Genomic DNA, 24,054 nt, shown 5'->3' on the forward strand with positions numbered 1-24,054 from the left:
CAAATATAGTTCAGAGCATCTTGGACTTTATCAACATGTAATCACTACTCTTTATGGAATTTGTCCTTAGAAAGGGGGAATAATATCACGGACATACATATTTATTCTGATAATTATCTAGATAATAAGAATAATTAGAAGTAAGTCAAAATTGATAAATATGATAATATCTTATGGAAAGCTTCATAGAAGCTTTATAGATGTTGTTTTATCTTTATACATGTCTATGGATGATTGGTAGGTTGAAAACATGGCCACGTGTTGATATGTTGACCACTTGTAGTACAAGTTGGATATATGGTGCACACTTAGGAAACTTGCCTTACAAATTAGACATATATTTTGCAAGTTAGATGCATATTAGAGGTCTTATAGCATGTTGCCACATAGTTCTTAGTTAAGTAGTATATATAGAGGCAAGAGTGAGGCCTTCTTCAATCTTGTCAACTCCTTTATTTTTTTTAGTCTAATTTCAAGAGTCTTATGTTTTCTAGTCTTTGACAATAGCCATCCGAGTTCTTCCTTGAATATACATACTTTCTTCTATTTTGTCACTTTTTTTTTGACACAAATTCTACAAGTTTATGTATCTTCTTATTATTTGTGTCCTTGACAGTTTGTTCCATAAGCTATCAATACGTGGTTAACTTGTTGACCAAGTTTCTAATCTATCAATCAACTACAAATACATATAAAGTCAAAGCATCATCTATGAAGCTTCTAAGAAGCTTATTTAGAAGGTCTTATGATATTAACCTACTTTTATCTACTTTTATATATTTTTATTAATTATATAAGTATTTATTAGAATACCTATATATGTCTATGAAAAAAAATGATATAAGAGTAGTAAATTTGACTTGAGACATTTATATAGTTCATTAAACTTGTAAAAAGTCCTAAAACTTAAGTTGAGATTGTTTTGAGAGTAAAAATAGTAGTTTATTCAGAAAGAAGGTATTTTGAGATTGTTAGGCAGGAACACCTTCTTATTGATTTTGGGACCTTTAGGACTATTTTTTTTCATCTTTTTTGATAAATCTTTCCTTTAGACATGACTTCAAATAAAGGTAAAGGCTTGAGAGTAATTGAAAAGTTTAGAGGTAAAATTTTTTGCCATTGGAAGGTATAAATAGAACTTTTTTTGACTCTCTAGATCTATGGAATATTGAAAATCAAAGTGAAGAGCCTCCAAGCATGCATAAAGATATAAAAGAGAAGAAAGACTATAAATGTTGTAAAAAAAAGGCTTTTGAATTGATTGCATATAATATTGATGAATCCAACTTCTTCCACATTATATATTGTAAAGATGTAGCAGAAGGATGAAAGACTCTTTGTAACATCTATAAAGCAAGAACTTATCTAACATAATGTATACAAGAAAAAAGTTCTTTATTTATAAGATGGAAGAAGGTAAAGACCTCATAACACACATCAAAAAAGTGAAAGCACTTGCAAACCAGATTATAATTGTAGATAAGTCTTTAGAAGTTACAAATATTATCATGACTTTATTCATAAACTTGTTGAAATCCTACAACTATCTCATTGTGGCTTTGGAATCCATTAAGATGAAAGAACTCACAATGGATTATGTGACAGCAAGTCTTAGCCATGAAGTGATTACAACAAAAAAAAATGAACGTCAAAGTGAAAATTTAGCACTCTATTCATAATAAGGTAAGGACAACTATTCAAACCAATGAGATAATATCAAAACTTGCTTCTTTTGTGACAAAGTAAGACATTTTAATTGAAATTACTACAAAAGCAAAATGATAGAAAAAAAAATACAAATAGTTTGCAAGGTAAATTTGGAAGAAAAGATTATGCATTCATGGCAGCAAATGGCACTTCTATGGTTGCGATGTCAAGATGGATTGTGGACTCAAGTTGTTCCAAGCATGTGATATCTTATAAGCATTCATTTGACACTTATGAAGATACTCTAATATTAAATATGATTTTTATAGATAGTGGCACATGTGATGCCATTAGAATTGATTCTACCATAGTAGAGGTGGTTATGAATAGACAAATCAATAGGATCAAATTCAAAAACATCCTCCATGTACCTAAGTTGAAGTAAAATCTACTTTCTATGAATAAACTTATAATGGAAGGTTTTATGGTTCAATTTTATATGAATGGATGTTTTGTAAGAACATTCTAAAAAAATATAATTGCTAAAAGCTTTAGAGAAGGGAATTTGTACTACCTCAAGTGTAAGAAGGTCAACGTAGTGGAAGTAGCTATATTTTCTGAGTTTACATCAAATCAAGATAAGTTGAATATATGGCATTGTTGCCTTAGCCATTTGAATGTAAAAAATATGATAAAGCTTAAGTCTATGGTAAATAGCTTAGATCTTAATAAAACAAGCCAAAATAGAATACAACATGTATGTAAAAGATGCATACAAGGCAAACAATAAAAGGCCTCATTTCCAAGTGGTATAACAATACATGTTACAAAGTTGTTAGAGATTATCTATTCTAATGTATATGGATTTGTAAAGGCCAGAATTATTGAAGGAACAAGATATTTCTTCACTTTCATTGATAATTTTTTAAGAAAGATTTGGATCTACAGTTTTAAAGCCAAGATTGAGTGCTTTAAGAATTTTAAGGAGTTTAAAGCACTTATTTAGAAATAAAGTGAGTATAAGATTAAGATATTGCATATAGACAATAGAAGTGAATACATGCCTAAGCAATTTGATGTTTATTTAAAAAATGAAGGAATTATTAAATAAATAATAATTCTATATACTTCATAACAAAATGGTATTGATAAAAGAATAAATTGAACCATTGTAGAGATGTCAAGGAGCATGTTTCATGCACAAAATCTTGATTATGCATTTTGAATAGAAGTTATGGTTAATATAGTATATACAAGGAATAAGTGTTGAATAAATACTCTTGCATCAATGACACCACAAAAAGCTACCACAATATTCTAAGACAATACACTTTATATAGTGATGAAGTACAAGGCAAGATTACTTACCAAAGGATATTTACAAGTTGCTTGTGTTGACTTTAATAAGACTTATGTACTTGTTGCCAAATTCACTACTATTAGGACCATTGTGGCAATTAGAGCAGCAATAGACTTGGAAATGCACCAAAGGAATATAAAGATATCCTTTTTGAATGGAGAATTATAAGAAGACATTTATATGGACCAACTTCAGGGATTTGTATAACAAGGCAAAAAACACCTTATATGCATGTTGAAGAAATCCTTATATGGATTGAAATAATCACCTAGAATATGGTAACAACATAGAGACATGTTTTTTTTTATTGATAAGGGATTTGTAAGTAATAAGGCTGATCATTCACTATGTGTGATGTAATCTAAAGAGTTCTTGCTAGTTGTAATCTTCTATATTCATGATTTGATTATCTTTGCTAATAATATAAAAAAAATGGATTTAATGAAGGCCATATTAAAAAAAGAGTTTGAGATGAGTGATTTAGAAGAACTCTATTATTGCTTAGGAATGGAATTTATAAAAAATTGTGGTAACAAAACCATTATAATGAGCCAAAACAAGTACATTGAAGAAGTGTTGAAAAAATTAAATATGGTAGAGTACAAGTCCATTGGAACACCTTTGGAGGCCAATTTGAAGTTGATGAAGCTCGTGGATAAAGAATATGCACAAGTTGAAGGTAAGATGCAAAGTATTCCATACAAAACAATAATAGGCTCACTTATGTATGTAATAGTGGTCACAAAAATAGATCTTGCATTTAGTGAGAGTGTTGTAAGCCAACATATATCTAAGGCAAGACCTTCACATCGGACAACAATAAAGAAGATATTGAGGTACTTAAAAGATACAAAAGACTTTAAATTGTATATTGGTGGTAAGAATATGGATTTGCAAGATTATTATGATGTAGAGTGGGCTAGAAATACAAATAATATAAGATCTACAATAGGATATGTATTCTTTATTAGAGTAAGAGCCATTTCATAGAATTGTAAGAAACAACCTATTATTGCAAGATCAACCATAGAAGCTGAGTATATGGCAGTAAGTTATTTTACAATAGAAGCATATAAAATAAGGTAACTCTTAGAAGACATTGGACTAGTGTAATTGAAAGCAACTCCAATAATGTGTGACAATTAAAGATATCTTTTATTTGCAAAAAATCCATAGCACCATTCAAAAACCAAGCACATTGATATTCAATATTATTTCTTATGAAGAAAAATTGAAGATAGTATAATAAATATGAAGTATTGTTCTACAAAAGACATACTTGCTGATGTGCTTACAAAAGCATTAGTAAAGGATAGACACTATAGGTTGATAGAGGCAGTAGGCTTGAAAGTCTTTGATAATTAGAAAAGTAGAAGTATTAAAGATCAATAAGATCTTATATAGTTGCCACCACATAGAATTAAACTGTATTAAGTTGCTAATAGTCAAAAGATAGTAAAAGATTAAAATAATTTATTATAATAGGAGTTAGAATTTTAGGTGGTGATTGATTAAGAAGAATCTAGGATTTCCTTGGATGTAGCAAAGAACAATGAAAGTAATTGTAGATGGAGTTTATCTATAATAGATGTAAACTTCAATTGTAAGTAAAGAGTGTTAGAAGTGAGAGTCATCTTACTCGACACTTTTTTTTATGTGCAACCTTGCTAATGCTAAGTATTGTTACTTTTAATTTCTCTTTCTTCAATAATGTCTTTATTCTAATATTTAATAACTTTTTATGTATTTTTTAATTATCTTGGCTATATATATATATATATATATATATATATATATATATATATATATTTATTTATTTATTTTGTAATTCTAATCACATTATAAATGTAATTTTTTTTATTTTTAAACTAAATATATCAAGTAATTTTGATAACCATCTATTAATTATAAATATTATATTTTTATTAAATTTAGAATTATTATTTTTTATTTATTTAAATTTATTTATAAAAAATAATTTAGAAAAATTAACATGGATTAAATTTTTTATAACCTATTTTAAATAAATTCTTATACAAAAAATATATTACTTATAATATTCTCATATTCTAAAGATAAATTAATAATGTCCATATAATACCATCCGAAGATATCTTTATAATTATAAAACAAAGATTTAGATACAATAGTTTGGTTAGTTGAGAAGTAAGTATTGATCCAAATATTTTGAGTATCAACTTATTTTGAAGTTGGATTTATAATCCAAAAACAATGCATAAGGTGTTTAAAAATACATGTATTTGCAATCATAAATAACTTAAATAAGGTCCCAAGTAAGTTTTAAAATTTCTTAAGTATATTCTATCAATTTTAAAGAAATTCTAAATATATCTTATTAAATTCTAATAAATTCCATAAAAATCTTAAAAAATCCTCATTAAACTATAAAATAGACCTATAAAATTCTAATAAAAGCTTAACTATAGTCTAATAAAATTTAAATAAATTCTAAATAAATTCTAATTAAATCTTTAAAATTTATAATTAGATCTTTATTAAAAGAATTTAAATCAAAATTTAATTAAATTTTAATAAAATCTTGACTAAATCCGAACCAATTCTAAAAAAATCATATAAAAACTTTGACTTTGAATAGCTTTTATAAATTCTTAATAAATCCGAATTTCTTAAAACTAATACATATAGAATCTATCTTAAGTATATTCTTTAATTATAAATATTATGTAATTAAATTGATAGATCAAAAAAATTAAATTTTAAGTTTAAGTTTCTAAATTATATATTTAGTTATCATTTAGCTTATTAGTAGGCTATTAGATAATCATTGATTAACAAACTTAAAACACTTCAATATGTCAATTGAATCTAATATAATATGAACCACAATTGGCTTAGTTTTAGATAGTGGTATCTATATTTTCATAATTCGAATGTGGCAACTTAATACGATAACACAATGCCAATTAAATAACTATTTATCTCTAATTTAGTAATCTAATTAATTCTAATTTTTTTTTCTTGAAGATACAAATTCTTTCAAATAACCAATCTTTGTATGCATAAAGGAGTTGTATTTATAATTCAATTAGATCATGTCTTTGGTATTTGATCTTTTTAATATTATAAAAAAAATAAGCTAATTTTGATAATTATAATAATAATTAATTTATATTAAAAGATAAAAATTAATAACCTTATTATTAGATTTTTTTAATTCAAAATTATTTATGAAAAAATAAAAAGTAATAATAGAAGATAAACATATTATCTAAATTGGTCATAGATATTATCTGTGTTAATAAGAGTTGAACATTAAATGATCAATTTACTTAATCAAGAACAAAATGACATGACTAAGAATAAGATCTAGGAATGTTCTTATAAAGATTGAACTCTCTCATGAACTACTCAACTTGACCTAGTTCATACCAACATTCAAATTCTCAACAATTTGCCTTTACAGCCTTTCAACATAAAAAAATAAAATTAATTAATTAAAGAAATAAAACCACAATACAATGCAAAATCTATATAAAAAAAAATTCTATTGAATTTTATAAATATATAGAATGATGTGTACAAGTGTCAAGGACATGAATATCAAAGAAAGAAAATCCTCAATACATTCTTGTGTCACTAAAGAGAATTAGAAAATTTCTCAAAAGGTAATATAATATTAAAATAGAATGGCTATTATCAAAAATAAGAAGATTAGAAAGTCTTGAAACAAGACTAAGGACTATAAAAGCATTGATAAGAATGAAGAAGGCTTCATTCTTGCCTCCATATATATTTTTAACTAAGAGCTACATGGTAATGTCCTATAGGACCTCCAAAACGTGTTAACTTTATAAGACACGTATCTTAACTTGCAAGGCAAGTTTTTTATATGTGTGCCACATAATTAGCTTGTTCTATAAGCTATCAACTTGTGGTAAACTTATTGATTAAGTTTCTAACCTATCAATCAACTACAGAGACACATAAAGTCAAAATAACATCTATAAAGCTTCTAGGAAGCTTCTTTGGAAGGTCTTATAAAATTAACTTACTTTTATCTTCTTTTATATATTTCTACTTAATTACATAAGTATTTATTAATATATATATATATATATATATGATATTACCTCTACCTTTTAAAGATAAGTTCTATGATGAGTAATCTAAGATGCGACAAATTATATTTGTCACATACTCTGAACTTTGTTTTCTTTGAAGATGGTTGATAGGTCTTCTTAGCCATTGATAGTGTCTCATACTAGGGCGAGAAGACCACCTTATTATTTGATCATTGTTAAGACCTTCATAACTTCCTTGAAATAAAATATTTCGAACACCGTCAGGAGTTGTTCCTATCTCTAATAAAATCATCAAACATTGGAACTTTCTTTCAAGGTCATGATATCAAACATGTTATATCTTGCTATCTATTTGAGGAAGGACATGTTGTTCTTGAGGATCTTCATGTCGATTTTATTGTCTTGAAGGTTGTGACAATTGTAACATCTCGTTTGATAAGTTTGTAAATTAAAGTTCTTGAGTTGAATCTGCTAGTTATTAGTTCTCCATCTCTTTAGTATCACAAATATACCAAAGCTACTAAAAAAGATAGAAGATAGAATAGTATCTTCTTTTGAATTTGTTCTTTTATAGCAAAGATTTGTTATTCTTCATCTTGATTTTGATGGATGTCAAAGCTTCAATTTTCTTTGTTGCATTTACAAGATTCTTTATTGATTTCTATGTGCATTCATTAATATCATATCCATGCCAATGAACAAGATATTTTAACCTATTTTGGTGCTACCTTAGTTCTAAGACTTCTTCCATATCAAATTCTTGATTATTATCTACTTTTATAGGAAGAGGTGGCATTTGTCTTCTTTCCAAGATATTTACAATCTTCTATGGTTCCAAAAAAAAACATGTGAAATATGGGATAGATCTTTATAGAATCTAGTAGATATAATCAATAAGTAACAAGATTGACTTGTTCATCAATAAGAAAGGATTCAAGCTTATAATAGTCTAACTTGTTACAAAGATAAGTAGTCTTGATATTTCAACAAAGTAACCATACCTTGTCACCTACGTTGAATTATAGTTGTTCCTTACAATAGGCATCTACATTAATTTTTTGTTATTCTTGAGCTCCCAATAATTACACCTTTATTATTGTATGTAGCTTTGACAAACAATTTGCCAAATCTTTGATGGTAGGATTATCAACTTTTGAAAAGTCAAAAGTATCAAGCCATAGATAATAACCATAGTTGGCAAAGAAAGGTATTTATTAAGTAGATGAATGTATTAAATTATTATACGTAAATTCTATTAATGATAAAAGAGTTGTTTAATTATATTGATGATAATTGATGGTACACCTCAAGTACTGCTCTAAAATTTGATTCATCCGTTTCGTTTGCCCATCAATTTTTGGATGAAAAGCCAAAGAAAGCTTTACATCTACCTTTAATATCTTAAAAAGGATTCTCTAAAATCTTAATATAAACTAAGTCTCCCTATCTAATATAATATCTTTAAATAATCTATGATAGTGATAGATGTTGTTAAAAAAAAGCTTAGCCATTTCTTCACATGTGATATATTTTATATATAGTACAAAATATGACATTTTGATAAAATAATTTACTAATACAAATATAAAATCATATAAATCTGAAATTAAAAGATCTATAATAAAATCCATAGAAATAAAAGACCATAGTTGTTCTGGAATAGTTAAAGGTTGAAGAAGTCCATAAGGTTGATGGCAAGGAATTTTGGATCTTGAACAAATATTACATGATTGTACAAAGTCTTTGACTACCTTCTATATTTGAGGCCACTAAAAATCTCTCAATATTAGCTCCAATGTCTTAATGTATCCAAAATATTCTACTGCTAGAAAGTCATCACAAGTTTAAAGAACACATAATCATGCTCCACCTTTTAAAATATATAATTGTTCTTCAAAATAAAGTAGATAGTTCTTGAACTCAAACTTGAAAGTATCATGAGACTTAAAAAAATTATTCTTGATATCGTAGACAAGAGGATCAAAGGACATACTTGATTGAATTTTCTTGATAAATTTTGAATCAACGGTTAATGTTGATTATGTTACTCAAATGTGAGAATATTTTGGCTTCAAGAAAATTATTCTTTATTAATTAAAAGATATATTTTTTTCTTTTGGTCTAAGATAAGAACATCTAAAAATTATATTTAACAAATCTTATTATTTTTTGAATTAATAAGTGATCTTGAAATCAAATCTTGATAAGGACATGCTCAAATGAGCTTGGTGATAATTTAAAACACGTATTGACATGAAATACTCAAGGTTCTTCTAATTTGTATATATAATGGCTGGATTCATAGTGCCTTCTAAATAATGATACTATTCTTGAAATAAATCTATCATTGCAAGGAACTCTTTGTCATGGATCTCATAATTAATCTTGACTGCTAAAAATTTACACCTAAGGCAAAGTTTAATGCATTTGTTTCCATAAAAAATGCCTTAGAGAAGTCAACTTGATAGAAGATTGGTGTAAAAGTAAACTCTTTTTTTAAAGCACCAAATAACGTTTTGCCTTCTTTACTCTACTTAAGTTTGTCTTTACAAGTCAAACATGTAAGTAGAACTGAAACTTGAGAAAAAATCTTGATGAAGATTTGATAGTAATTAACAAAGTCCAAAAAGCATTGCACATCTTTTATTTTTTTTGAAATCTTCCAATCCATGATAGTCTGGACCTTCTTCAGATTCATCTTTATTCCTTCATTAGAAATGATATATCCTAAGAAGTCAACTTGAATAGTATGGAATATACACTTTTTTAGATTTTCATATAATCTTGCATCTTTAAGTTTTTGTAACACATGACAAATATGAACATCATGTTCTTCTATATTTTTAGAGTAGATTAAAATGTCATTTAAATAAAAAAAAATGATAAAATCATCAAAAAACTCACAAAAGACATCATTAATTAGATGTTGAAAAGTGGCTAGTATATTTGTGAGTCTAAAAGGCATGACATTATATTCAAAATACTCATACCTGATTTGAAACTCAATTTTTTATTCATCTTCTTCTAAAATGCATATCAAATTATATACTCTTTATAGATCTATTTTTGTATAGATCTTTACTTAATTCAATTGATCAAAAAGTCTTGAAATCAAAAGTAGATGATATCTAATTTTGATAGTGAACTTATTAAGTCTTCAATAATCCACACTCATCGACAAAGATCCGTCTTTTTTCTTTACAAATAAGATACAAGCTCTTGTTGGAAATTTAAAATGACATATAAAATTTTTAGGTAAATTTTTATCAATGTATTCCTTAAGTGTAACTAACTCGTTTTATGATAGGCTATAGATTGGTCTAAATGGTGGTTGAGCCCTTTCATGAAGTTCAATGGAACAATCATAAAATCAATGCTTTAGAAGAATATATGCATTTTTTTTTTCAAAAATATCTTAGAAGTCTTGATACTAGCTAGGAATATCACTTGATGTCTTCTCATTATTAGAAATGGATGTAGTATATAAAGCAAAAGAAAACTTTTCTTTTGCAGTATGCATAAAAGCTTTCGTACCTACTACTAAAGATTTGGATGTATTAGAATTATATATTTCTATTTGACTAATGAGATTTTAGGTTAAACTATCAAAAAAATTAAGGTTACTAAAAATTTAATCTATCTGAGGATTATATTTTTTTAATCAAAATAATCTTAAAATAATTGAATTAAATAGAGCTCTTATTACAATATATATTAGTATTCTATTACAATCTTTAATTGCTACATCTAAAGGAACAATCTCATGTGTAATATCTCTAAAAGATAACAAATGACCATTTATGACTTCTACATATATAAGTTTAGTTTTTTTGACTAATGATATTTCTTATTTTTTGACAAAATCTTTGTCTATAAAATAGGCTGAGGCACTTAAATCTAATAAAGTTGAGACTTTCTGGTTTTTTGGTCCTAAATAAACTTCTATTGTAAAATAAGGTGAGGGATTTGATGACATAATAGGACCTTGACTAGGAATTATGGAAGATTCCAACTGCATGGTTTCTATTGTAGTTGGAAAAACTTATTTTCCAATACCTTGTCTTCTTTGGCAACCATGCTTCTCATTTTGTGATTGTATTGCTTCTTTAGACAATGTTGAGTAGTATGTTTAACTTTTCTATAATATAAGCATAAGCCATCTTTACATTGTTGACTATTTTCCTACTCTATAAAGGATTTAAAATATATTGTATCAATTTGCATTGATTATGGCCTTGATGAATAAGTTTCTAAAGACTTAGGAATTGCCGTCATTATTTGATTTATTCTTCTCTAGCCAAATCTTTATTCTTGATGTCTTTCAAATAATTGATTGTCACATGCAATGGCTTGAGCAATAAATTGTTTCAAAGATTCTACTTTGGGCAATGTCAGTAGTAAGTCTTTGATATTATCCCTCAATCCATATCAAAATTGATTATTAAGGGCTTTGTCATTCCAGTCCATGTAACAAGCAAGGTTTTGGAATTTAGCAACATATATGGTAGCTAATTGTGATCCTTGTCATAAAAATAAGAGCTTAGTCTTTGCTATTCTTTTTTAATCATTTTTTCTGAATATGGCCGTAAACACTTCTAAGAATGAATTCAAATTATAAAGGTGTGACAAATCCTTTTCTATTAAAGGTGAAAATGAAGAGAGAGCACTTCCTAATAGAAATGTGCATGTAAATCCGACTTGAATAAATCCATTGGAATATTGGAAAAGATGAAACTTTAGATAGAGCTTGATTTGTTGCAAAAATCCTCAAAATTTTGATCTTATTCCATCAAACTTCTCAAGCATACTAATCATTGTCCCTATCATGCTTGTAGAAGCAAAACTCTCTGGATTTAGTTGTAAGGTTCATCTACTTACTTCTTTTAATTGCACATCTTCTAAACGCAGATTCTAAACTTTTTTCATAGATGTAGGCATGGTACCTCTATGATTCACATTAAAAATACGTGAAATTTTTATTCTTAGAGTATCAACAAGCTCAAGAAGATCTGCAATAATTACAAATTTATTCTCACTTCTATTGAGAATAGCATCCATATTCTATCTTTTCATAGACAACTCAAAAAAATTCAAAAAGTTAAATTAAATGAGAGTAATTTGCAACCTCTAATAAAAATTTCCACAAAGAGGGATAATTCACTCTCTTTAAAGAAAAGATCAATATTAAAAAATAAGAATTTTTTATTTAAAGATAGATACTCCGCAATCTTCAAAATATAACAATAGAAGTGGAATAATCCACTCACTTCTAAAACAAGATAAAAATAGTAAGTTAATAATCTTATCAAATTATCAAGGACATGAATCTTGAAGAAAGAAAATTCTCAATACAGTCTTGTATCAAAGAAGAGAATTACAAAGTCACTCAAAAGGTAATATAATATTAAACTAGAATGGCTATTGCCAAAAACAAGAAGATTAGAAAGTCTTGAAACAAGACTAACGACTAGAAAGGTATTGACAAGAGTGAAGAAGGCTTCACTCTTGCCTCCATATATACTCTTAACTAGGAGCTATGTGGCGATGTCTTATAAGACCTCCAAAACGTATTGACTTTGCAAGACATGTATTTTAACTTGTAAGGCAAGTTTTTTATATGTGTGCCACATAGTTAACTTGTTCCACAAGCTATCAACACATGATTAACTTGTTGACTAAGTTTCTAACCTATCAATCAACTATAGACACATGTAAAGTCAAAGCAGCATCTATAAAGCTTATAGAAAGCTTCTCTAGAAGGTCTTATGAAATTAATCTACTTTTATCTTCTTTTATCTATTCCTACCTAATCATATAGGTATTTACTAGAATACCTATGTATATCCGTGATAACAAGAATTTCTAAAATTTTGAAATATTAACTTTTAATCCTTAGGTTAATTCCAATTTTTAGTTTAATTATGAATTATTTTTTGGATTATTTTTTAAAATCCTTATTAATTATGTGACCATTCTTTTAAATTTCCACCATATTATCAATGACCACTTTAAATAATATAAAATGTTGTCATATTTTGATGCCTCTTGAGCAATTTTATCTCTTCTTATAGTTGTTGTTTCATCCCAATATGGCTTTCAACTAAGCTTCTGATGTCTTTACCAACATCTATGATTTTTGCTATGATTTTTTAATTATAATTAATGCATAAAAAATACAAACAAAAATTGGAAAGAAGCCACTTATATATTATAATACAACTACTAGGTAAAATAAAATAGAAGGATAATATTATAAAAGAATTTAATTAAAAATATAATAAAAATTTACCTTAGAAGTATAGATAATAGTCAAAGAGATAGTAAAATTAATAAATACTAATACTATTTTTTTGCAAAATGGGCTTTTACTTACTTTATATGGCCATAAATGAGGCAATTGAAAGAAAATAAATAAAATAATTGATATAACATCTTCAAAAAAGAGTTTAAAATAGGTTTTAGAAATTTTTATTTTTAAAATTAAAAAATGATATCTAAAGTAGACCAATTGTGAACCAGTGTCAAAACACCTTGATTTAATATGATTTATATCCTGATTTATTATAAAAATAATATATATCAATTTATTTTTTTATTTTTTAAAATTTATCTTATATTACATATAAATTTTTACATATATTTAAATATACATTGTGATATTATAAAATTTATATTTTGAAAATACATTGAACATTTAACTATAGAAGGAATTTATTTAAAGCCTAAAATACTATGTATAAATTTAAATATATATATATAGGAACATTCTTTTTAATAATGTTGATTTAAAAAATTCTTAAATCTAAGCAATTCTAAACTTTATTAATTCTAAATCTTGAATCCTATCTATCTAAAAATATTTTTAAAATCCTAATCAAATCTTTACAAATATTAAACAAATCTTGAAAAAAAACCTAAGAAAGTCTTTCAAATTCTACAAAAATCTTAAATAAGTTTGATTAAATTCTAGATATATATCATTATTTTTTTAAAAATCCTATCAAATACGTAAAAATTTCAAAAAACCATAAAGAATTGCAAATAAATTGTATCTAATCCTCAATAACTCTAAAAATCCTACATAAATGTTTAACAAATTTTAAATTTATAGAAGTAAACTTAAATAAACTATAGTGCTTGTTTACATTATCAAGTTAGATTTATATTTTACATGTTGCTAGATATACTAGTTTTAAAGAAGTTCATTAAATTCAAAAATAATAAAAATTAATAATTGAAGGAAATGACTAACAAATTATTGCAATATCAATAACCTTCTTTTCTAATTTTGATGGTAAATTTCTAGTAGTCAGATTTTATTTTTAGTTTTTTTTTCTACCATAATTTTGTATCCAAATTTTATTGTAATATTTTGCATCAAGTCATCTATAAGTGCACCAATTTATAGCTCATTCTTTTAGCTCTTCAAATAAGGTTGATACTCTTACTAACCCTTAAACTACTAACTAAGAATACCTTGTTATATTTAGATTTTGTAAATATGTTAATTTCTCTTTATATTCAAAATCCATAACAAGACACAATATTTTGAAATATGATAAACATTCTTGTATTTTGATAAATTTAGTTTTTAAAAAATATTATGTATTATCTATTTCTATTTTTGGTATTTATTAAATAGCTTAATCTAAAATATTATGATTTTATATAAAAAAATAATAAATTTAATTTTAAATATTTAAATTTTAGCTTAAAGTATAGTATATTTTGTAATAAATTATAAAATTTAAGTACAGGATGCTTTCAAATATGTTACTAAATTATTATTATTTTAAAACATCTCTATACACTTTACACCTTAAATACCCAAATTTATTTATAAGTATATTTAAGTGTCTTCTATATAATTTAGAAAATTAAAAGAAAAAACAGGATAATATAAATCATTCTATAAAAATGATGAAAATAATACTTACAGAATATTAATTAACAGTTTTAAAATAATTATTTTAAATATTATGGTAAGATATACAATTATGGTTTTAATTATTATTATTATTATTATTATTATTTAATTTACTAATTTTCTATGACAATACATAAATTTTCAAGTTTTACATTCTAAATATTAATATTTCATTTTTAATTTTTCCAAATAATTCAAATAGAATTTTATGGTTTACAATGAAAAATTATATAATACTTTTAAAAAAACATAGTATATAAACTTACAAAAAATTATGTTTGTAAATTATTAGTTTATTTTATTATATATATATATATATCAAATAAAATATATATATATATATATATATATATACACATACATTATATTAATGTAATTTTTTATTTGATATTATAAATAGTACTAATTTTACACATTTAATAAATGCATCTTATCACTATGTTAAAATCGACTTCTATGCAGAAAAAATTAGTTATTTTTAAAATATAATAAAAAAAAAAAAACACTTTATTAATTACAGAAAGTACATTATCTTTGTAAAGTTGTCGAACTGGAGCAATTGCAACTTAATATGTTTCCTGGCGTTATTGCAGAGAGTAAAATGACCTAGATATTTTTAGATAGAAGTGACTTAGAGACAAGGGACCTGAAACCGAATTAGGTGTAATGTTAAGTAATTGTAATGCATAGTTTTGCATATTTAGCGCTTCTACCTTGCACAATCATGAAAGGAATATTCACATTATACAAACATGACACTATTTCAAGTCTCAAACAAATCCTCATTTGAATTGAATGTATCGAAAGTCTTGAACAAAAGGGATCCTCTCAATTCAAAAGCTCCTGAACAACTGAAGCATGTACCCACCAAACCATCTCAAAACTGGTAATAAGCTTCTACGATATACATCTTCACGATCTTGCCTAGTGGTGCATCAAACCGACCTTCAAAATTTTACTGTTTTGTTCAGGTGAGTGGCCAGAAAATTGGGCCATTGTAGTGGAACTTTCACAATTTCCACAACTCGTGCAGGGACATGTACAATCAATGGAGCCGACGCTTGAAAGCAGCAATGGATGGCAGGGATTTGCATTGGCATGGATGATGTAGACGCTGTGCTCTAGGCAAGGGCTGGCTGCAGGGGAACAACCTCGACGGAATTTTCTGTTGTGAGGGTATCAGATCTCATCTCTGAAACTGCCTCTGCAGTTTTCGGCTCAGTTAACCGAGCCTGCACGATCATCCCCGAATGGTCAATTGAAGAACTCAGAGGGACGTACTGATCTGACTTGCGATGTTATAACTGTATGCTACAGGTCCCTACTTGTAACCACGATGGAATTGATAGAGGTGGCTGAAAGGGGCTCACACCATTCCATGTCCACTAACACTGTAACGATGGATCCTCCTCCTATGCAAAATATCTGAAATTATCGTGTTGAAGCTCCTCATCTCTGAGATTGTTTAGGGGAATTATATTTCACATCAATTTCAATCGTGAAAGTTCACAGTGATTATTACTAGTATTGTTATTAAGGGGAGAAACGTTCATTCTACCTCACAATTATCCTAGACGAAGGCGCGGTGCATAAAGTAACTAGTCAAAAAAGAGAAAATAGTGATTCAATAAGAGCTGGAAAGTCTCATGATTTCAAGAATCGACCATAGACAAGCATCCTTCGTAAACTTACAGCAGCTCGCGGAGCAGCTTCTTTCGCCAGCGGTTCAATCCACACATCGTCAACCATAGATTTCACCTCCTCATGTGGACTTGTGAGAGATGTCTCCTTCACCATAGGCTCAACGGTAACCTGGCTTACCAGCCTCGCTCGACTGGCCGAGCAGTGCTCGGACAAAGTTACCAGTACTTCCGCTAGCACGTCTCGTTTCTGCGCAGTCTCGTTCACATGAAGATAGCTCTCCATCAAAAAACAGGCAAAAACCGAAACATACGTATATTCTATGAAGCATGCTGAACGAATAGCATCAAGGAATAACTTAATCTTAATTCCAGTTCTTAATAAGAAAAGTTTGGCATCGTCACAAAAAAGTATTCATCGAATCTAAAGATTAGTGCACCGGTGAATGACAACTACACATCACCTCATATACCTTCTGAGCTCCTTCTAGACCTGCAACAACCTCAGCAGCTGGCTGCAAATCCACTGATTGCGGAAAAGTTTCCTTCCCAAATGCTCCTCCTTCCCTATTATGCGCTTTGGAGTAGTCCCTAGTAGTTTCATGTTCCGTAATCTTCCCGCCACTCACCTCAGCGTCTGCAGCTTGACATACTGCCACAAGATTTTCATTCTCTGCAGGCAATACTGCAGAAAATGGAGCACGCTTTTCATTGGCGCTTAGATCGGCCTGAAAATTCAGCGAGAAAGTTCAAAATAAGACCAAGGGAAAAAAAAATAAAGGTACCGCACAACTCAAAGCAGCTTGTAGCGAGTTAGTTGCTACAAAAGAAGCATACCATCCGCCAGCGAGGCCATTTGCAACCTTCAACAATTGCTCTCAAATGATGTGCCATACAAAGACGAAGGACACAAAGGTTTTCGATAGGGAGATAAACACCTGCAATTGTTTTGAAGCAATTTCAGATCCAGTGTCCTCAACCTGCAAATATTTACTTTCGTTAATGTAAAGATGAAGTCCGGATTAACAACGATGCAAGCAACATCACTGAACACAAGACTCGGCAGAGAGTCATCACTCTGTGCAGGGTCCGACCCATCAAGAAATCATGGAAAGCGCACAATACTAACATTAGCACGTGCATTCACAATCCGCGCCTGTTGTTTAAGCCCAAGATTATCAGGCGAGCGTTTGGGAAGTGGAGTGGGCTCGGGGTTAGCCTCTGCACTGCGCTTAATGGCTTGCTTCTGAGGCGCAGTTTCGTTTACAGGTCCTGCCATGACGCTCCGAGGTGCAATTTGCGGGTAATGACTTAACTCACTCGCCAGTATTCCTTCTCAGAACAAGTGAGATTAGAACGTCTCACAGTATACTGTGATGCATATCTGGTAACAGTTAATGTACAGGTAATATAAAGAATGGTCTCACTGCACGCATGTGTAGAAATATTGAGCACATACAAACAAACATCACTACTCCAACGGAATCACATAAAATGCGAGACTAGGCCTTCCTCATGGCTAAAGCATCAGATATTTGTTCGTCATTATCAAGCATCCTGAAGACATGTAATCACGGCGCCCTGTGCTCTTGGCACAATTCTCAAACTGTTTGAAAATCGCTACAGAGACGATAGTTTTCTCGGCACAAACACAATCCGGCTCACTCTGAAAGTAGTCCAAAACTGAAATGCCCTGAGAAACAACCGGTACAATAACATATCAAGGCTTACAACGAACATACGAGGTGCCGTACGTTAAGGTTTGAGGAGGAGCTGTGTGAAGACTTCAGAGGGTGTGGACAGGTCCAGCTTGATTTACCTCCCGAAGTGCCAACAACGTGAAGGAGAAAACTGACCAACAATGCTAGAGATATAGCCAGAGCAGACACTGCCATCATGCACATTCATCCATTGCAAGTATGAGATTACACCTCCTCAAATGAACCACTGTCATCGATACGTCTGTTTTAGAGCTTCACGCTACTGCTACACAAGCACGACTTAAGACGTCACGTCTCCAGGCAATTAGAAAAAATTCCCATCATAAGAGAGTATCTCTACGACATGAAACATCCACATCAACGGATTCGTAAGGTGCTGAGAAGATAGAAGTCCAAAACCACGCCTCAACACATTCCATCACATGCAGCTACAACTGCATTAATGAAATAACACAGGCACCATACACTAACTGACCTCGCAGAGCCTCAAAACAAAGCATGAATTGCGAAGCAAAATTCTCATCTCATCCCATCATCCCATCACATCGTAACCAGACAGAACGCCCACGACTTCATCGTCAACAGCCGCAGTAACGTCTTCTTCCCCTACAATACCCCCTACGCTCTACTAAACCATCTCCGAAACCAAAAACTACATCTCTAAACCTTCTGGAATAACCAGCCTCACTTCAGTCACACTCACAACTAGACCACCACTCACCATGTCCTGGACATATGCCTCCCTCTGCACACAACTCCAGTTCAAAACAATCCCCCGAAGCTCCATGAACCCAACCAGTACCCCCAACATATATACCACCATCTCCGACGAATGAAATGCAAGACACTTCACGCAGCTGATCCTGTGCCTCTTACATGAATCGATCAACAGAAAGGCCGTGTGTACAGCTCGACAATCAACAGGGCAACAATAGCGGTGGCGTCTCCTTTTCTTGGAATGAAATTGAAAGAGGTTGGCGCCGCTCCTCCTTCTGCAAACTTTGTTTTTTCGTACTTCTGCTGCCCGAATGCCCGGATGCCCGAGTTCACGTCACCCACGCTCTCCAGTCCCCCAAGATCCTTCCGAATCGTGGGAAAAAGCGTCCCCAGTCGCGGGACACCAACTGGAACCAGAGAACTCCATTGGGAACGTTTGGGAACACGTGCATTTCGAGGAAGAAAAACAGGGAATCGCCTCACCTCGCCACGACCATTCTACACGGAATCAGGGCTGGAATCTGATCTCTTCAGCTCCATTCAATTCTACCTCTTCGTGTGAAGCTGTGAGCATGATTCATATTGAGAATTGCAGAGGGTGGGTGCTACATAGTAGATGCAATTAATTAATCACTACAACTAGTGTCATATTCACTAGGATCTTTGTCTCTGGTGACAAGATGGGCCTGTCCAATAGTGTGTGTGTGTGTGAAATCAATTCTTAATGCAAAATCTGTGGGCGGCATTGTATGTCATGCCAATGCATCTCATTGATGGCCTCTAAGTCTAATCCCCCCTTTTGGTACTAAGGCACTGTTGCCCCAACAATGCTATTGAGAAACATATATCACTATCACACAAAATATATCTACATGTCTTTAAAAACCCATACTTATCTTTCATCTTAAAAGAAAAATCAAATTCAAAAACATCCACTTATTCAAGATTGCATTCCACATGTCATAATCAATCATGAAACAGTCCAAAGGGCCAATTTTTGAGAGTGCAACACTTTTTCTTTTTCTTTTTCTTTTTTCAAAAAATATTTAGGAGTTGTAAAAAAGACAAAATGAAAGAAAAAAATGAAGAAGAAAGAATCCATATTATATGGTATGAATTTAAGGAACAAAACAATCATGGTTGTGAGTGTTATTTTGAGTTGTGTTTGAGATCAAATATTAAACAATATCATTTTTAATATATGAATTCAAAATTTAATTTTGAAGATTATGTTGCTTTTCAATCAATTACATAACATCATCATTTTGAATTAAACATTTTTGATGATATAAGGTTTTTGAATAAGTGTGTGTGTGTGTGTGTGTGTGTGTTTCTATTTTCTTTTTCCATTCAATATCAAGTATTAATATTGTAAATAATTAAATCTCAGTATTTCAATTTGTAATTCAATTAGTAATTACAATACTAATACTTGATATTGTATTTCAATAATAATGAACATCTCAATGTATACATTGATTTCAATTCTTTAAAAGAAACTATGCAAAAATAATCCTTGGAATTTAGCAGCACATGTCAAATCTGCAAATTATACATTTTAAATGAGTAAAATGCAACATTGTTACTACATTACTATCTAAAAATAATTATTCCTTAATCAGATACATCAATGTAAAATCATTCTGAATTAAGTTAATAATCATGATTTTTTTTGAAAATCTGTTCTTGAATGATATAAAATAAATCATTAGCCGAAGCTAACAATATATTTTTAATTTAAAAAAAATCAAAATCCACATTTCCTAAATTTTATTATTCTACTATTATTTATTACTTCATCAGATCACAACTTAAAACTTGAAAAATATGAAAAATAAATAAAACATATTTGAGCACTCTTGCAATTTTACAAATACTTTTCAAGCTTCAAATTATATATATATATATATAGACACACACACACACACACACACACACACATATATATATATATATATATATATATATATATATTCTGTAATTATTTCTCTGCAATTAGTTCTCTGCAATTTATAATCTTTGATATTATAATGCTTTATCATTATTATTATCCGTGTTAATACAAGTTTTACCGAAGTAGTCCTTGCTCCTCACTAACAACTAAATTATCCAGACTTCGATAGAGACCTGAATCGAGATCATCATATTTATGGATCGAGATCCTGCACGAAAGCGGACCTGAAAACCCAGCCATACATCCATTCTTAAATTCATCCATCTGCAAACCATCATCTTATCTACAAATGAACGAGGACGCGGCGAAGGGCGAGGTTCCCGCGGGCATGGGTTCCCGAGTTCGATTTCAACATCTGATTGTGAAGGTTTCATGGTCTCTCCATCGTGAGCTTTGTATTGTAGGGCGAGTATCCTGCACGAGCTCAATTTGCATTTTAGCGAGGAGTAGCGATCATCGGCATTGGCCATGGCCGCTCTCGCCACGCCCATGGCGGTCTCGATGATGTCCAGTCTGTTGTCGCAGAGATCTGGTGCAGTAGTGACTGGAAATGTATTGCGGAATTCGTTCCTGAGTGGGGCCGTGTCGTTGCGGAGAGTGTCGGGATGCGTGGGCGTAGTTAGGGTTGCGAGGAAAGAGTTATCAGTGGTGGCGAACGGGAGGAAGCCCACGAAGGTGGTGGAGGAGGAAAATGAAGTAGACCAACGGTTTAGGTTGAACAATTTGTCGCCGCAGCCTGGGAGTAGGCACAGGCAGAAGAGGAAGGGGCGTGGTATTGCGGCAGGGCAAGGGGCCAGTTGCGGTTTCGGTATGCGAGGGCAGAAGTCGAGGTCCGGGTCGGGTGTGAGGCCTGGATTCGAAGGAGGTCAAATGCCCTTGTACCGTAGGTTGCCCAAGCTGCGGGGAATTGCGGGCGGTATGGGAGCTGGTTTGCCCAAGTACGTGGCTGTGAATTTAACCGATATTGCTGCGAGTTTCGAAGAAGGCGAAGAGGTTTCACTTGAAGCTTTGAAGGAAAGGCGTGTTTTGAACCCCTCTGGTCGCGACCGCAAGCTGCCGTTGAAGATTCTTGGTGATGGTGAGCTTGACTTTAAGGTGAAGGTCAAGGCTGGGGCTATTTCTTCTGCCGCTAGAGAAAAATTGGAGAGCCTGGGATGTGAATTTGAAATTCTGCCTAAGAAGAAGAAATGGCTGTCTGCTCAATACCTTAAGAACCAATCACGTGCTGACTCTTATTTTGCCAAGAAACGAGGTGACAGCGCTTAGATTCAGGTTGAGGATGAGGTTCCCTTTCCAGTCTCTTAACTCTAAATTCTCAGGAGTCTCTTGGCAGCTTTCAGCCAATACAGAGAAGGAAATATGTACATGTTTTTAGTCAAGGTTTCATTGCGCTCAATGTGGCACGACCTTCTGGCTTATGTTCTGATTCCATTGAATTTTGCAAGAGCGTGGACAGAATTTGTATTTGATTAGAGATTTCCTGCGAGCCTTTCACTTGAAACAGCCTTGCTGTCTAAGGCAGACATAGAAATATTTTTTTGGCACAATAGCACATATCCGAAACTGATTTCACTACATTGTAGTCATTCTGATGCTATGGATAATTGATTGGTTTTTTATTTATTTTTTTGCCATCAAAGTGCAGCAGCCTGTAGTGATTTGTTACAGATTTGTGCAGTGGATTAGGGCTGTTATACAGCTGGAGTCGAGGTAGAGCATACTTACAGCCTAGAGGAGGCTTGAGAGTCGCTTGGGGGGAAAAATTGGTATACGATGCTGTGGCCATGTCAGGCTTTGTTTTTTCGATGCTAAAAACAAAGTTTTCAAACTCTACCGACGGGAGGAAGGAATTTTACATATTATCATTTTATCACATTGATTTCAACTCTTATTGTAAAGTGTCCTCAAGTACTTTTGATTATTTAGGGTTAATTAGCTTAATTGAACGCCAGCGAAACATGATCAGGATTTTCCGGACTTTCAGGATATGCTTATTTTGCGCACATGGGTTTTGACTTTACTTCACGTGAATAGTTTGTATGTCTTTTCTATTTATCTTTTCCTCTTTAGATCAGAAGGTTGCATTTGGAAATTCGGTATTTTTATGCATTGAAGACTGACAATTCCAGACGTCACGTTTGAGAAGTGATATGTTCGACTATATGTTTCAAGATCTTACATGTTTTTGTCGATTTAAGCTGTTGGCATTTGAAATTTAGAACTACTTATGTGACGAATCAAGTGACTGCATTAAGTACACATGCCCAATTGATATTTTGTCGAGTTATTGTTGCTAACTTTCACACATCCTCACCCGGTCAATGGTTCTCATGGTGGCGGAAGCATTGCAGGAAATGCTAGTGGCATTAGTGAAATGGTACAGTGATTTGTTAGTTGCAACTCCAGCTTATAATTCTGTCAACCTTGGCTTTTAAGTGAATGAGTGTTTTGAGTTGCCTTGAACACTGAACCTAAATTAGAGGAGTTTCAGACCATGATTGAGGTGTTGCAATGGTGTTATCAAAATTTGTCGTGACCTCCGCCGTAAGCCCCTAATTTTCTATTGTGGTTGCTGAGATGGATAGGATGGTTTGTGACCAAACTTCACCGACACTTATCAGAATCGTTCAAAAAACAAAACCAGATTTCTTATGCAGAGGGTTTTATAGCTCAAAAATTGCTTTTAGTAAAGACTTTTGAGACAACAACTAATATGTTTAGTCAAAAATAAAACAGAAGTTTCACAGACGAACTACTTCTTACAGATTAGAAACACTCAGGGTTAGTTGGTTGTGAAAATGGAAATTTATCTATGTGCTAATTTTTGAAAAGTAAAAATTATTGTTTCAGTCTTTGCCTTAGTTTGAAAGTATTGTTTTACTAGGGAGTGTGTTTGATCAGAAATTTAATTTCAATACAATTCATTCATTTATTTGTTGTTATGTTCAAGACTTTGCCAATAATTTATAATTTTAAAGATCTAAAATTTGCTCAAAATCTGGTTTCTTCCAACTTGTGTATTCA

The 24,054-nt window shown here is 30.8% G+C and overlaps 2 protein-coding genes across 2 annotated transcripts; one reads left to right on the forward strand and one right to left on the reverse strand.

Annotated features, from left to right (window-relative positions):
* Positions 1-15,759: 15,759 nt before the first annotated feature.
* On the reverse strand, positions 15,760-21,500 carry LOC112275735 (uncharacterized). The gene is made up of 9 exons (XM_090246858.1): positions 21,303-21,500; positions 19,275-19,574; positions 19,081-19,228; positions 18,458-18,526; positions 17,768-17,970; positions 17,577-17,618; positions 17,103-17,366; positions 16,691-16,888; positions 15,760-16,230 (listed from the first exon to the last, which is right to left on the reverse strand). Exons 1-9 carry the CDS (start codon positions 21,498-21,500, stop codon positions 16,120-16,122), a joined length of 1,533 nt encoding a protein of 510 aa, XP_090102984.1. The 3' UTR covers positions 15,760-16,119.
* On the forward strand, positions 21,403-22,653 carry LOC112276144 (large ribosomal subunit protein uL15c). The gene has a single exon (XM_024507202.3). The coding sequence runs from the start codon at positions 21,499-21,501 to the stop codon at positions 22,294-22,296; it is 798 nt and encodes a 265-aa protein (XP_024362970.1). The 5' UTR covers positions 21,403-21,498; the 3' UTR covers positions 22,297-22,653.
* Positions 22,654-24,054: the final 1,401 nt, after the last annotated feature.

The sequence above is a fragment of the Physcomitrium patens genome, chromosome 23, assembly GCF_059467195.1.
Source record: "Physcomitrium patens ecotype Gransden chromosome 23, ASM5946719v1, whole genome shotgun sequence".
Lineage (NCBI taxonomy): Eukaryota > Viridiplantae > Streptophyta > Bryopsida > Funariales > Funariaceae > Physcomitrium > Physcomitrium patens.

Excerpts from the sequence above, each read along its gene's own strand:
- LOC112276144 (XM_024507202.3), top strand. The coding sequence starts at position 21,499 with ATGGCCGCTCTCGCCACGCCCATGGCGGTCTCGATGATGTCCAGTCTG.
- LOC112275735 (XM_090246858.1), bottom strand. The coding sequence starts at position 21,500 with ATGGCCAATGCCGATGATCGCTACTCCTCGCTAAAATGCAAATTGAGC. Across the intron at positions 19,229-19,274 it reads CTATTGTTGCCCTGTTGATT|GCACAGGATCAGCTGCGTGA; the intron begins GTCGAGCTGTAC and ends TTCATGTAAGAG. Across the intron at positions 16,231-16,690 it reads AAGCTGCTCCGCGAGCTGCT|GCTCGGTTAACTGAGCCGAA; the intron begins GTAAGTTTACGA and ends ATGATCGTGCAG.